We start from the raw sequence: 15,721 nt of genomic DNA on the forward strand, positions 1-15,721 counted from the left end.
GATTATAAATTTAATTTATTTATAACTAGTAGTGGTATCGTGCGTTGCACAGTTTTTGTCCAATTCAGTCTATTTGGTTTATTTAGTCCACTTTAGTCAATTAGGTGTTAGGTCTTTTTCAAGCCATTTGGTCCGAATCGGTCCATTGGGTCTATTTTGGTTCATTCGGTCCAACTGAGTTCATTCTATCCAATTTGGTCCATCTTGCTTCATTTAGCTTACGTCGGTTCATTCAATACACTTACTTAAGAATTGGACAAGACAAGTATTACCTATACCTTTGTTATTAATTAGTTAGGGGTGACAAGTGTTTCTAAAAAAGAATTTAAAAATATATAATGTGGTCGACAAGTATTACATATGCCTTAGTTATTATATAATTCATTAATTTTTTTTCTCATAAAATACTTCTAAAAATATTTGCTAAGCCAATACCTTTAGGACGTCCTTTAACTTTTTCCTTAATTTAACTACTTTTAATCCTTTTAATAATATTACTTGAAATTCATTTAAAATTACTTCTGATCCATTTGTAAATAAAGTTTTCATACCAAAATTATTATTAATAAAAAAGAAACCAGAATTTTCCTACCATGTAGTGAATTTTTTTTTTTTGAGAAACACCACGTAGTGAAAATTTGACTATTCATTTTTTACATGTTTCCATAATAACTCAATTTTTATTACTTCTTTGAGAAACATAAACAATAAATAATTAAATAAATTACATCAAAGTATAAACATACCATTTCCTTTTTTTTGACAATTTGCGTTTGAAGAGTTGTATATATATATATTCAATGTCATCAGTGGTAACCTTGGACCTATAATATTAGTGACACAGCAGATCGTTTTTTTGTATGTCTCTAGTAATTTCTAATTTGTAGTTTCCATTGTGATTGGAGAGTAAACGTGGCTCACTTGTTTTATTTAACATATTTTTGTATTTTACTATGGTTTTAGTGCCACCCGTTTAAAAAAATTTAATCTCAATATATTAAGAAAGATTCAGAGAATTAATTTTAATATTTCTTACCTTCAAAAATAATTAAAACCATAAAACGACAAAAATTAAAAAATAAAAAAACCTACCCCAACCCCATGTTCCATCAAACTACCCCATGTTCAATAAAACTTTCCATCACCCCATGTGCACAATTAAAATTACCCCATATTCCTATTAAAAAAAAAAAGGTAGTGTATACAGAGTCCATAGACACTGTAAGATGTCTGTTAAGAAAAGATTTTATGTCAAATTATTTTGCTTTAATGTCAGGTTTTCACTAACTTTATAAGGTATAGAGCCAATAAAATTAATTTTTTGAGTTTCACTTATTATTTTAATATTATTTGCATTAATTTATACTAATTTTGTATTAAGTAGATTCTACAATAAATTATTCTTCAACAAGTACGGTGTCTTAACATTTCCTTTAAAAAATATAAAGCTAGTCCCTAGAAGAAAGAGCTACTATTAATTATATCCTACTTTTTTCGACAGCTAAGTTAACTTTTATCCAAGACTGAGTCAATCTTTTTGGAGCTATATAAAAAAAAAAAATTTTGACACGCCAATTGAATAGAAAAAACACGATGTTTTTTTATTTTTAATTTTTTTTATTTTTATGAAGAAGAAGACTGATTATTTATTTATTTTATTATTATTTTATTAAAAGATAGAAAAACTAAAAAGAACTCCAAGGCGAAACAATTCAAAAACCATTTGGCCTTTTGAGTTTACGTGGACAAGTGTTAAAAAATGAACCACTAAAACAGTTAAACAGAGGATATTCCTTTTTTTTTTTTTAATTCTTTTTTTCTTGTGTAAAGCATACTATCACTTCGTTATCAATTAATGTATTTACTTTTTGATAAATGCCAAATTTTAAATTAAAAACTTTTAATTATAAGTTAAAAAAAAATTAATAACAAATTACTCTTTAAAATTTGTTGTGAAAATAGTATAGACGTAAAATTTTTCTTCTTTATTATGTAAAATAATATGTTCACAATATTTTTACAATAAATTATAAAAAAAATTATTTAATCTTTACGGAGGATTACATCAGCCGTGGCTAGTCCTCCACTCTAGTAATATAATGCCATATGTGCCATTTAAGTGATTCATTATCCTAATCACACCCTTTCGAATAGAAAATATATAAAATAAAATAATAATAAAACATCTCAATTCCAACATCAACAGCACATCAACGACAATCCTCTGTCCTACTCAGGCACCATTAGGATGGTGAGCTTTGTGGTGATGGTGAATTCGAACACCCGCAACAGCATGCTGTTATTTTTGCCCCCAACACCATGTCATTCTCCTCGTCCCCAAACGCTTGCAACTAAATCTAGAATAGGTTTTGCAAGGCCTTTTGGCTTGGATTTTCTTACCGTTAGGGGTTCTTTTGCTTGAATAGAGGAAAAATACCAGGCAGGGGTTTTAAAGAGCATTGTGGAGCCCAAAGCCTAAATTTGCTTTAACTAAAATATATGAAAAAGCTAATAATGTGTTCACGTGGAATTTGTTGAAATAGGTATTTATCTGAGGGTTCATGCTAACGAGTGACTTTAAGATAATGATTAACAATTTATTTTAAAAATTTTTTTACACTACTTTTATGGGAAATGAAAAAAAACTATTAAAACATTAATTTTTTTTTTTAGATAAAAATTTTCTTTAAATGGATTGTTAACCATTACTCTAAGGACATTTGTTAGTATTTTCCTTTATCTAATTGGAATTAGTTTCATTAGTGCTGCAATCGATGTTCTCAATATTACTTCTGCATCCCAACGCAGAGAGCTAAAGATATTACAGTTTAATGTTTGGTATTTCAACTTGATGATAGAGGCATGAGATTACATATATTGAAGTTTAAAGTTGACATTTTTATTTTGAAATCAATATTTGTTTCAATTTAATTTTAGGTAGTTGTGGATAGGTCGTAGGGGCATGAGATTGCTTAGATTGTTGGGTGGTTGTTCTGAATTATTTTTCCATAGAGATATTGTTAGCACCAAAGATAGGAACTACCAATATTCTTGTTTTAAATTAATTTTGGAGGGCATGATTAGGATAATGACTCATTCAAACTAGTCACAAGGCAATATATTATTGTAGTGGAGGACCATTAGGCATTGCTGATGTGATCCTCCATAAATATCGTATAATTTCTCAAATTGTAAGCAGTAAGTTGTTATTGATAGGCACAAAAGTAATTCCAGTGATAACAAAGTCCCTTGCCTATAAGTATGGGAGAGGGAAACACTTTAAAGATAGTCTACATAAGACAAAGGATCTTTTACTAAGTGACCATCTAAGGTTACTACGGCAATTAAATTCAAATATTTAGTTGCATTGATAGTTTTTTTTTTTTTTTTTCAAAAACAATTAAATTCATTCCATCCAAATATTTGAATTTTATGTAAAACTTAAGCTATATCATAGCTGAAATATTTCTATTTTACATACCCAAAAAAAAAAAAAAATCACATTGGATTAGAAACTTTCAAATAATTTTTGTTGATAGGAGGAGAAGGTTCACCCAGTAGGCTAGATCGGTTATGAATGACAGAATGAGGAGAATGGAGGGAAACAAAATACAAAAGGATAAAAGCTAAAATTGGGTGAGGTGGGTAAATGAAAAATCTAACTTTTTATATTTTTTAGGAATGATGAAAAATCTGACTTAAAAGGGCATTATAGTCTTGTGATGAAAAAAAGAAGAAGAAGAGTTTTAGCAACTATACTAACGCTCTGTTTGTTTCAACAATGATGTTTTCTAGAAAATGAGTTATTTTCTAAATAGCATTTTCTATAAAACTATCTCATTTTCCAATGTTTGGTACCAACTTTAAATGAGTTGAAAAACAACCTCCTAACTTTCCTTATTTAGCTTGCTGTGAGATAAAGTTGTTTTCCAAAAAAATTTAATGGAAAACAATCTCCAAAAATAAGCCATATTTTTTATGTTGACCAAAGATAGTTTTCCTTTGACTCATATTTTTTTTATGCTACCAAACACTGGAAAACAAGGAAAACAAGAAAAGCTATCTTTGCACAAGGTTTTCCATTGAAACAAACGGAGCATAAGCATTTGTTTGGAAACAGATTATCTAGTTTTTTGCTGAAATTTTTTTGCTAAAAATGTGTTAAAGTATACTTGTATTTAAAAAAAAAAAAAAAACAAGAAAAAGTGAAATTTTAAAATACTGTGAGGGCGTTTGGATAGCAAAACTTGCGTCCACGTTCAGTTTTTTTTTTTTTTTTTTTTTTCCACGCGCATCTGTCACTGTTCATTGGCCATAAACAGTGATTTTAGGCCAATGAACAGTATTTTTGGGATGAACAGTAATTTTTACACATTAAAAAATTATTTTTGTACAGTATTTTCAGTTTTCAATTTTCAGCAATAAGTTCTATCCAAACAGACCCTGTACATAAAATCTAAAAGATAAAAGCTAAAACTGATGCAAACATACTCTTAAACACAAAAAACAATTGTCAAACCGTTTTCTACTCTAAAAAATTAAGAATATTTTATTCTATAAAATGCAACCTCAAGAATAGCAGGCCGGCTCCCAATAACAAAAGCGTTTACACTTTTACTAATTATAACTTTAAAAGTCTTTATTTATTTATTTTTTTTTTTGGTAATGAGTCTTTATTTTATTTACATACGAAAGGTATAGCCGTATAGGTTAATAGGTGATAAAAATAAGATTATTGTTATTTATTACTAGTATATACTCTAGTAATTAACAACTAATAACTGGCTGGCTTCTTAATTATGTATCAGAAATTTCTCTTCGAAAGTACAACCTCGTTTTTGACTTACTCCTTCTTCTTTTTTTAATAAAAGAAAAAATATATAATAATACAACGTCGTTTATGAAACCAATTGAGATAAGAAGGAAGTGTACCAAGATAGCAACCTTGCTTATATTGGTTGATTTTAGCCTAGGGAGGAACAATGAGAAAAATAAAATAAAAATCATATATGGATACTAGATAGGCCTTCCAGGTGCAATATAGGGCACCGTGCAATCTCAACTTTTTAATTTCAAAATTAAAAAAAAAAAAAAAAAATCACAACATTTCAACTTCTTCAATAGCCCTAACTATTTCACAAGATCTCAATCCGTACTCCCTTGAATTTCGCTAACTTCAAAATAACAATACAGCTAGAACTGATCATGGTCCTCGATCTAGATGGATCTCCCTATCTCACATTAATTGTTTGAGCTTTTAGCTTGATCGTTATTTTGATCACTCGCAATTTGAGCAAGATGGGAAAGTATTATAGTGAGCATTTGTTGCATTTCTTTAAATATTTGTTGTTGGTTTAAAAAGCCAAGTGATTGACCTTAGCTTTCATATCTTAGATTATTCTGGGTGGAATTTGATCAAATTCAAGGTTTTGACTGGTCTATTGTAAATACACTATTTTTGGAAAGTTTTGACACAAGTTTTATTAGAAATATAAAAAATTGTCAAAACAAATAATTCTATTTTTTTTTATTTTTTCATAAAAATTTCTAAATTATTTTGCTAAACCAATTCTCTTAAGACATCCTTTAACTTTTTCCTTAATTGAACTACTTTTAGTCTTTTAATAATATCACTTGAAATTCATTTAAAATTACTTCATCCATTTGAAAACAAAGATTTCTTACAAAAAATTATTATTAAATAAAAAAGAAACCAGAAATTTTTTCTACCATGTAGTGAAAATTTTACTATTCATTTTTTTATATGTTTCCATATATAATAACTCAATTTTTATTACTTTTTTGAAAAATATAAACAATAAATAAATAAATTACATCTAAGTGTAAACATCCTATTTCCATTTTTTTCCGCACTAGGAGTAAACTAATAATCAAGTGAAGATCCTCTAGATGACCCAAACCCTTAAATCATATCAAAATGGTCGAAGTGCAATTAAGGACAGATTGATCCTTTTTGTGTGTGTGATTAAAACAGTGCTAGTGGGGTGTGGGGGCAAGGGTCGGAGTTTAAGTTTTCAGGAGGAAGTTTCACACATATATACACTTAGATTAGACTAAAGTAGAATTTCTATCTTGTATAAAAAAAATCATTATTCAATAAATGCTTGAATTTGATTGTATAGGGTTATCCTACATTAACAATGACTTGACTCTATACAAATTGAAAGTTATTAAATAGGTGATTTAATTTGGATACGATCATGAATTTGAGATTGACAATATATTTCTTATAATGAAATGATACCCTTTTTATTGATGATCTGCATACATGTGGCATAGCAATAGATCACAGTGAAATCATGCATTTCTTCTTATCCACTATTTGAATGAAGTGTTTTCGCTTACAATAATATTAGGAGCGTGCAAGTTTTGCCACAAATTCCTCTATATTTTTATCTGAACTTCCACCTTCTTCCATTGCCTCTTTAGCCCATTCTTTCCATCTCAATGCATTCCTCTTCATTATTTGCCCTCTCTCTCCCTCTATTACTTCCTTTATGCATAGCTCTATTTCTTCCTTGGTGGCAATGCCTTTTTCAGTCAATTTAATCCTAACTCCTACCTTCCACACATCCACAATGAACTTTGCATTAGTTGGTTGATCTGACCATTGTGGCATTGCAACCATTGGCACTCCCAAACTCAATGCCTCAAGCGTCGAGTTCCATCCACAGTGAGTCATGAAGCATCCAACTGCCTTGTGAGCTAATACTTCTAGTTGGGGGCACCAACTCACAACTAATCCTTTCTCTGTTGTTTCTTGCTGAAAATTTATGGGAAGCTTTTTTACTTCAGATTCTCTAACTACCCATAAGAAGTGACAATTGCTATTCTTTAGTCCCCATGTTATCTCCTCCATCTGTTCTTCTCCATGGGTTGCCAAGCTTCCAAATGATATATAAACCACTGAGCCAATTTCTTTTGTGTCTAGCCACTCCATGCAAGTGTCCATATTAGGCTTGAATAGGTTAAGACCATAATCTTTGTCCTCTTCCAACCGCTTGTCTAAGTGCATTGATGGAATAGTTGGTCCAACTGTTGTAATAGTCCATCGACTTGCCATCCAATTTACTACCTAAAGGAATTTAGAAAGTAGAATCATATATGTTTAACAAAACCATGGAAAAGAAAAATGAAAGAAGATGAAAAGGAAGTATTAAAAACTCCTATAACATGCCATATTTGGTCAATGATAAAAAAAAAAAAAATGTTAACTAAAGATGGAGAGGATAGCAGTACCAGTACCAGTACCATAAATAGGACGCAATATAAAATTATAAAGGAAATGTATATGTTGTTTTTGGTAATGCCTGTTCTAACTCAAATGACACTTCCTCTTTTCATATTATTTAAATGCATGTAGTGTAATTATTTAAATTCATATTTAAAAAAAGAAAAAGAAAAAGAAGAGCCTGAATATATTAACAATGTTCAAGTTATAAAGGCCCATGATCTAAAATCGTTGTTTCTGAGTTAATTAGATTCAATGTACTGTAACTTACTTGTAGTGCAGGCAAATAATTCTACTTGTAATGCATGGTTTAGTCTAATGTACTTACCCTCAATGAAGTTATTGTATCACATAATTTAAGACAATAAAGATTTAGTTGCTGAAGTGCATTTCATTGTATATGTTGTCCTCCTATGCACTTTTGCTATCTAATTTTTCTATCTACTCTAATAATTATTCTAACATGGTATGAGAATTATCTCTTAAATTCAATTTTAACTTGAATTCAAAGTCATCTGAATCTCAACAATTTTAACCAAAAATTAAAAAGTAATATTTCAGCACCGCCACAAAATAACCATCTCTATCCTCTTAAAAACTAAATAAATTAGGTGTCATCCCCCATCTTCAAGTCATCTCCACAAAGATATCTTCTTATCCCCAATTTACATTGTTAGGTTATGATTCCTACTTAGAAATAAAGGCACAATTTTGTTTTCTCTAAATACAACAATTAGTTTGAGAGAGGTAACAAAGAGTCCATGAAAGTTATATTTATAGATATTATAAAGTATAAATTTACTGGGCACACAAAATTGTTTAGGAAAAATATTAATAGATGTAAATTTTATAGGATGATAAATGACTTGATTTAAAATTAAAAGGTAGGGGTCCTTACGAAACATACATTTTGTTCTAGAAAATTGTACGTTTTTAGACCCCTTAACATAAGTTGTTTAATCTAGATATTTAACCAAGTGATTACTTAAATAAATTATTTAGTTCTAGGTTAACACATTTAATTCATATCATGTAAATAATACGAAAATATAAGTAACACTGATATGATAACCTAGGAAAACCAAATTGGTAAAAAAACCTAGCGAGGATTTAACATAACTATCCTCAAGGTAAAAACAAATCCACTATGTTAGTGGTCTAAGTCTAGATTTAGACCACTAATATCCTATTACTACCTAGAGTAGAAAACTTACTACTACGACCACATGACAGCGCCGAGTCGACAGACTACTTCTTTCCTTGATCTGCTGCAACCACAAGTTCTCCTATTTTTGACTTTGAAACTCAACTCAAAGGTTTCAGATCTCCTTTAAATTCTTTATGTAGCAATTGAAGCAACCATCAAGTTCTTGATGTGAATCTTGATCTTGATAGTTCTATGTGTGTGTATGAAGGTAAACACCTCTAAATCTCACAAAAGATTCAACACACAACTCTCAAAAGACTTCTAAAATGTAACTAGGGTTTTTCTTTTTATACTTAGAGTTAAACACAAAACCTTATACGTCAAATGAGCTTGGGCTGAATTGGAATTTATGCAAAAAAATAAATCTGCACGTGATTCGATCGATTGAGCCTAGTTTTCGATTGATCGAGCTTTGTAGATTTCGTCCAATAAATTCTGCCATAACTCGATTCCAATTTTACAAGTAAACACACTTTGAGCAAGTCCAAACCTAAACTTTATGTTTTGATTATGGTTTGCCAACATAATACAAATTAAAAATATAATACATTTGTTCCTAAAATCTTAGAACCTAACCAAAATTTACTTTCTAAACTTTTTATGGTGTTTAAAACAAGATAGAGTTTTCCACCAAATTAAGTGAAGGAATCCTGTACAATCTATTACGTGGTGGTTCATACGGACATGCATGTGTATTAAATTAAATAATTCATTAAATCATTTTAAAAAAGTCTCACGTGACTATTAAGTAAATCATCTTACTAATAATTCATATGGGTGCTCATTTTAGTTGCCATTTAATGCTTTTAAGAACTTTCCGCTAAACCATTTTAGAGGAAATTTTGTCCTGGACACAATTGAGCATTCTTTTAAACTACGGTTATTTTTATTGGCCAAAAAATGACCAAGTGGGCAAATATGTTAGGTAAGATTTAGTTATTTTGTACGTATCTTGCTCATATGATACTCACGTGGTCATTTTTTGTCCAAAAAAAGTCACCTTAGTATAACATGAGGGTCAAATAACAAAAGGATTTAAAATGTCAATTTTGTAACAAAAAGGATGTTTTTAGCAATGATCCATACCACAAGGGCCTTTTTGCATTTAGCCTAAATTGAAATATTTTGATAGAAGAAATTTTGCCAATTTAAAAAAAAATGTGGAAAAAGAAGTGATATGACATGTGTGCTCATTTCTAATAGAGAATATATAGTATATATTGGTCAATCGGCGGATACACTTCAAAGATAATTTATATTTAATCCATATGCTATATTTAATAATAATTCTCTCTCAATATATGATGATCTTAATTACAAAATATTTTCACACTATATATTGTCCAAGCCTTAGGATTAATGGGTTATAAGTTGTAATTTAATTGACATCATTAGGATCTTATCAAGTCTAATTCTACTATTTCATTTTTAGTGTTCTATTTTATACTTATTCTAATCGAAATATATAACTATTGTCATGTCTTTTTCTTTTTCTTTTTTTGCATTGGATATTTTAGAAGAAAATAAAATAGAAAATGTGACAAAATGTGATTGATGTCTCATATAGTATAACACTGAAAGAGTGATAAAAGAGTTTTATTCAAAGTCACCACTGTGTACGTACGAGTTGATATTTCATAACTTATTCTTAATGTAATCAATTCGTAAATTATACATATATGTTATAAAATTTTGTTGCATGTCCTAGAAATCTATATTTATAGCATGCATGTATTATTGAACCTACCTCAGCTTCCAACTTGTCAAAAGTGTTGCACAAGAGCCAATTCGCATCCTGGAAATTTGATAATTGATTCACTAAAAGGTTTTGAAGAGCTACGTACAAGCCCGTATCAAAAAGAAACGAAGGCAGATCATTGCTCCCGAGTGATGGCATCGAAGGCAATGATATTGAAGACCCTTCTTCTAAGGGCATCTTAATTTCTCCTCGATGTGCATGATAATAGATGGCATTAACCACACATGACTGAGTGAAAAATGGAGCTCCATCTATGCCATGTTGTCGAGCAATGTCTAAAGCCCATGGCATAAATGAATCACACACAAGAAACTTTGGAGGGTATTTGGAGCTATTATGTCTCTGGATGAGCTTTGCTAAGCTTTCTGAGACCTTTGATTTGAAACGCTGGACATGTTCATCTATGGTTTCCAGCCTTTCGACTTCCTCAGAGCCATCAGAGATGATCTCAAAGCTCACAAAGCTGCTGGCTTGGGCTTGTATAGACTTGTTAATAGATGTGGTAGTGACAAATGTGACTCTAGGACCCTTTGAGGCTAGGCGCTTTGAGAATTGGAGTATTGGATTTATGTGACCTTGTAGGGGATAAGGAATCACTAGGATATGAGTTTCCCCCTCCATTTTTCTTTGATGCTCTCTCTGCTCTCAAGAAGTTGGAGGAAAAATTGTTGACTATTTGCTTTTGAAGTACATATTCAAGGTATCAATATCATCAGTGGTTACCTTGGACGAATTACTTGATGTTAGGTGAAGGACATATAGATTGTCTGTTAGGTGAAGGACATATCATCACAGCAGATTGTTTGTTTGTTTGTCTAAGTGATTCCAAACAAGTTTCCATTGAGATTTGAGAGTCAACGTGGCTCCCTTGTCTTTTTCAACATATTTTATTAATTATAAATCTTTAGTTATTACTTTATAGTAATTAGAGTATAATAACTGCTTGGCAACTTAGCATATGATTGGCTTCTTAATTATGTATCAGAAATTTGTCTTTGGAAGTACAACCTCGATTATGACTTATTCGTTTTTCTTCTTTTTTTTAATAAAAGAAACAAATAATAATAAGACAACCTCGTTTATGAAACCAATTGGTATTATAAAGAAATGCACCAAGCAAGCAACCTTGTTTACATTTACACGCAAAACAGCTATTCTAGAAAGTCCAAATTAAGGAGAGAGGAACTACAATATATATAAAGAAATCATAAATGGATAGAGTGATAGACCCTCCCCTTGAGTTTTTGCTACCTTCGAAAGAACAACACAACTAGAACTCATGATCATGAGCTTCTGGAGATCTCCCTGTCTCACCTTAATTGTTTGAGCTTTTTGCATGATACCTATTTTAATTACTTGCAATTTTCTCTAGATGAACAGGTATTGCAGTGAGCATTTGTTGCATTTCTTTGAACATTTGTCATGGGTTAAAGAAGCCAAGTTACTGACCTCAGCTCCTAATTGGTCTTTGTGATGGTCCAGCTTTTTTTAATGGTTACTTTGAAACTTCGAGAAAATTAAGACTTCCAATTTTGATAAATGAATTAGTATACGGGACTCCCAAACAGTCAAGTTAGACTAGCTAATAATTTGTGACTTAATAAATTAATAATGTTCTTTATTCATTTTCAACATATGAATTCATACAAGACAACTTCTAAATAGATAAGGATAAATAATACTAACCCCTTATACTCCATCAATAAAACTAATCTAAATCCAAAGTAATATAATTATTCTCAATCCATACTAATTTATTTGAATAAATAAAACATATCACTATTATTCACGAATGATCTTAATTTATTCATTGTCAACATATGAATTTATACAAGACAACTTTCAAATAAATAAGGATAAATACTAGCTCGTTATAAACTACCAATAAATCTAATCTTAATCCAAAGTAATCTAATTAATCCGAATTCATACTAATTTATCAATTTGAATAAATAAAACATATATCTATTATTATTTATCCAATACAAATTAAAATACATTTCTTCTCAAAAGAAAAAAAAAAAAATTAGGTGCTACATGCAGTGTAACTTTAAGCAGCGTTTCACCATTTTATTTGTGATAGTTTTGATATTTTTTTTTGTTAGCTTAAATTTACGATATAATCTTGTTTGATAGGCCTAGAATATATTGACCTCTTATGGTAAATTAACCAATTAATTAGTTAAGTGAATTAATTAAGTCAATTAACATGCAATAAGTGCAGTAGCACAAACAAATCACCAACTAAGTTAAATGCAGCGGAAAATAAATTTGACACAGGTGATTTGTTTACGAATGGAGAAAACCACCGAGGCAAAACCCCACAAGGTGAGTTTAAGGTCACCACTATCGAGAATCTACTATTATCAAAACAAGCGGTTACAAGTAAAGGAATCCCAGTACCTTATACCAACCTACAATTGAACCCTTACCCCAATACACAATTGGATTTGTAATGTAGTGACAATCTCTCATTTCAATGCACGGCTCCAAGTATGTGACTAACTAATCGATGCACGGATCCCAGTACGTAACTAACACACTAACTTGAGAAGGACGTTGGCTGCAAAGTTCTTCAGTTCATCCAGACAATGAAAATCAAGAAGCTCTTTGGTCACAAAACCCTACTGCATATAAACGCAGTAACTTCTTCAAGAGAAAGATGAATTAGGGCAAATTGTCTTTAGTCACAATATGCTTGCATAAAACCTTTGCATCAAGTGAGATGGCCCTTAAAATAATCCTTATATATGTTTAGGGTTGTGAGAAAAGAAAACCTAAACACATAGCTTAGATATGCGTGAACAACAGATCTGAAAAACTAATTTTCGTAATTCTCGATAGATACAGCTGTCAAGCTTATCTGTCGAGCTTCACCTTTTAAATCTCGATAGATACATATGTCGAGCTATCTGTCGAGCTTTAAAGAACAGTACTTCTTCACTTGATTCTTGCACAGATTTGCATGGCCTCAATACTTGGACTTAAACTTTTGTTCCTTGATGTATTAAACACATCCTAGATCTACTCAATTATAAGTAAAGTGCGTTTTGTCAAAGGATTAGCCAATTCTAAATGACATATGTTCTTAACATGTTCCACATATATCCTAACATTGTTGTTCTAGTTTTAGTTAGTGTTGCAACAGAATATAAGGAGGTCATTATTTGGTTAGAAGAATATCAATCTTTTCCAAGGTTTTAAAAACCGTTCTGTTCTAGCCAGAATAGCTAGAATTTTCCGTCCCGATGGGTGGTCTAGTGCAGGTTACACCCTTATTCTGTTTAGTCCTAAATGTTTGCCTATACCAACCAAAACTAGCATTCCAGCCAGAATTTCGTCATACTGTGTGAGACGTTGGTTTCGGAGTGAAATGGAGAGTGGGTCTTTGGTACTTTGCTTTGAGTCACTGAGTTTTTTTTTTTTTTTTGGAATCTGATGGCGGGTTCACATATGGAGAAGATAAGTTGAATTAGAAAAGGACAAGTGAAAAGGAAAAAAAAAATCAATGATGATGAAAAAGCTGAGTGTTTTTTTTATTTATTTTTTTTTAATACCATTCCAGAAATAAGAGATTACAAAAGAGTTTGATTAACCATACAACAATGGATAGGCATCCTAGTTGCTGGTTTTGCTAAGTTACTAACATTACTAATTACAGATCTTGGGATATACAGAGAGTGATAGTTTGTGCCATTGTGTGCTAAGTGAGACCAATTAGTCAACAAACTCATCTCCTGCTAGTTTGGAATCCATTTCCTGTTGGTAACTTGAACAACTCTCTTACTATCACTAAGAAACACAAAATTGTTGTAGCCCAAGTCCCTAGCCTTTATAGTTGCTTCAAACATTGCTTCCTAGATGGTGATTGGAACTATCTTCCCTATACAACTTAACATCCCCTGCAAAATGATAATCCCTTGCATGTTCTTAACTTCATAGGCAAAGCCAAAATTATTGAATCTCTTCAATCATGCTCTAGCCACCTTAATGATAAGTTACCAAGGTCTTTCCAGTATTTTGTGCAGGCATATATGATCAAACTTCCCATGGAAGGATGTAGAACAGTCAGAAAAAGCTTCATTGTACTTGTAAGTAAGAGATTAAGTAGTTAGTATGACTTCCATTGGGTTTGGATTTTTTTTCCTTCATAGACCACAAGATTCTTGTGTGTCCAAACGACCCATAAGGTAACAAAGACCCCTTGGAGGTAAAGCATATTATTCTGCTCCGTATCTTTATGAGTTTGCAGAATCTGCCCAACCCATCACATAATAGAAATGCTGTTGAAATTTAATGTATGTATAGTTAAAGGAAAGCCATGCCAAGTAGTTTTAGCAAAGGGGCAAAATAGAAACAGGTGGGAAAGAGCTTTGAATAGAAATTCCCTTGTTCTTCAAAGTGAGGAAAGTGGGCAGACTGTCATGGAGAAGCCTCCACATACAGTTGCATATTTTTAAAGGGACTTTCACTTTCTAGATCAGTTGCCAAATGTTTGAAATAGAAGGTGCAGTCTCCTTTGAGAGAAGGTTATAAGCTTTCTTAACATGGTATACACTTGAAGAAGAGTGTTTCCAAAGTAGTTTGTTTGTACTAGTTCCTATTTTAAGGATAGGTAGACTCAAAATTTCTTCACTAATGGGGTAGAGGTACAGGGTTTTAACAAGAGCAGTATTGCATGAGTGATTTGTGTGATCAATCAAGCCTGCCACAGTACCAGCACTTAGATTATGTTGGTTTAGCATTTATGGCTAACAAGGGAGCCAAGCTAAGTGATCAAGAGGAATGTTAGTTCCATAACCTATAATCCATCTTCCTTTAATTTGCTATTTTTCTGGTTAATGATGCCTCTCCAGAACCAGGAATGATAGGGTTTAGGTGAGCAATCATGGAGTGAGTAGTAAGGGAAGTATTTGGCTTTGAAAATTTTGGAGATAAGGGATTATGGGTTCTAACTGATTCTCCAGAATTGCTTAGCCACCATGGACTAATTTATGAGACCAAATTTTTTCAGACCTAAACCCCCTTCTCTTTTAGGTTTACAAAACTTGTCCCAATTTACCAAATAGAGCTTTTTTTTTTTTTTTTTTTTTTTTCACTTGGATCATGACCCCACCAGAAGGCTCTAGAGATTGCATCCATCTTATTACAAATAGTTTCAAGAATTTTGAAACATGTGAAGGTATACATAGGCATGGATTGAAGGGTGGAGGTGATTAGAGTAGTCCTACCAGCTTGAGATAAAAGTTTTTCCTTCTATTCTTGTAGTTTGGAGTGAATTTTATCCACAAGGAATTGGAAATCAGCAATCTTCTTGCCTCTTAACATGAAGTTTATGCCTAGGTATTTGCTTGGGGTTTTGACCAAGTTGACTCCAAGGTTTTGAGCTAATGTTTCTTTCTCTTCTTCAATCATGTTAGGTGAGCAATATAGGTCAGATTTGGAGAGATTGATGCTCCGTCCTGGTAAAGAACAATACCAGTTGAGAATATCTTGAATATTA

At 31.4% G+C, this 15,721-nt stretch overlaps 1 protein-coding gene across 1 annotated transcript; it reads right to left on the reverse strand.

The window, feature by feature from the left end:
- Positions 1-6,373: 6,373 nt before the first annotated feature.
- Positions 6,374-10,839, reverse strand: LOC142630565 (mogroside I-E synthase-like). Its single transcript, XM_075804573.1, has 2 exons — positions 10,207-10,839; positions 6,374-7,096 (listed from the first exon to the last, which is right to left on the reverse strand). The coding sequence occupies exons 1-2, from the start codon at positions 10,837-10,839 to the stop codon at positions 6,374-6,376; spliced, it is 1,356 nt and encodes a 451-aa protein (XP_075660688.1).
- Between the last annotated feature and the right edge of the window lie 4,882 nt (positions 10,840-15,721).

This window comes from Castanea sativa, chromosome 4 (genome assembly GCF_040712315.1).
Source record: "Castanea sativa cultivar Marrone di Chiusa Pesio chromosome 4, ASM4071231v1".
Lineage (NCBI taxonomy): Eukaryota > Viridiplantae > Streptophyta > Magnoliopsida > Fagales > Fagaceae > Castanea > Castanea sativa.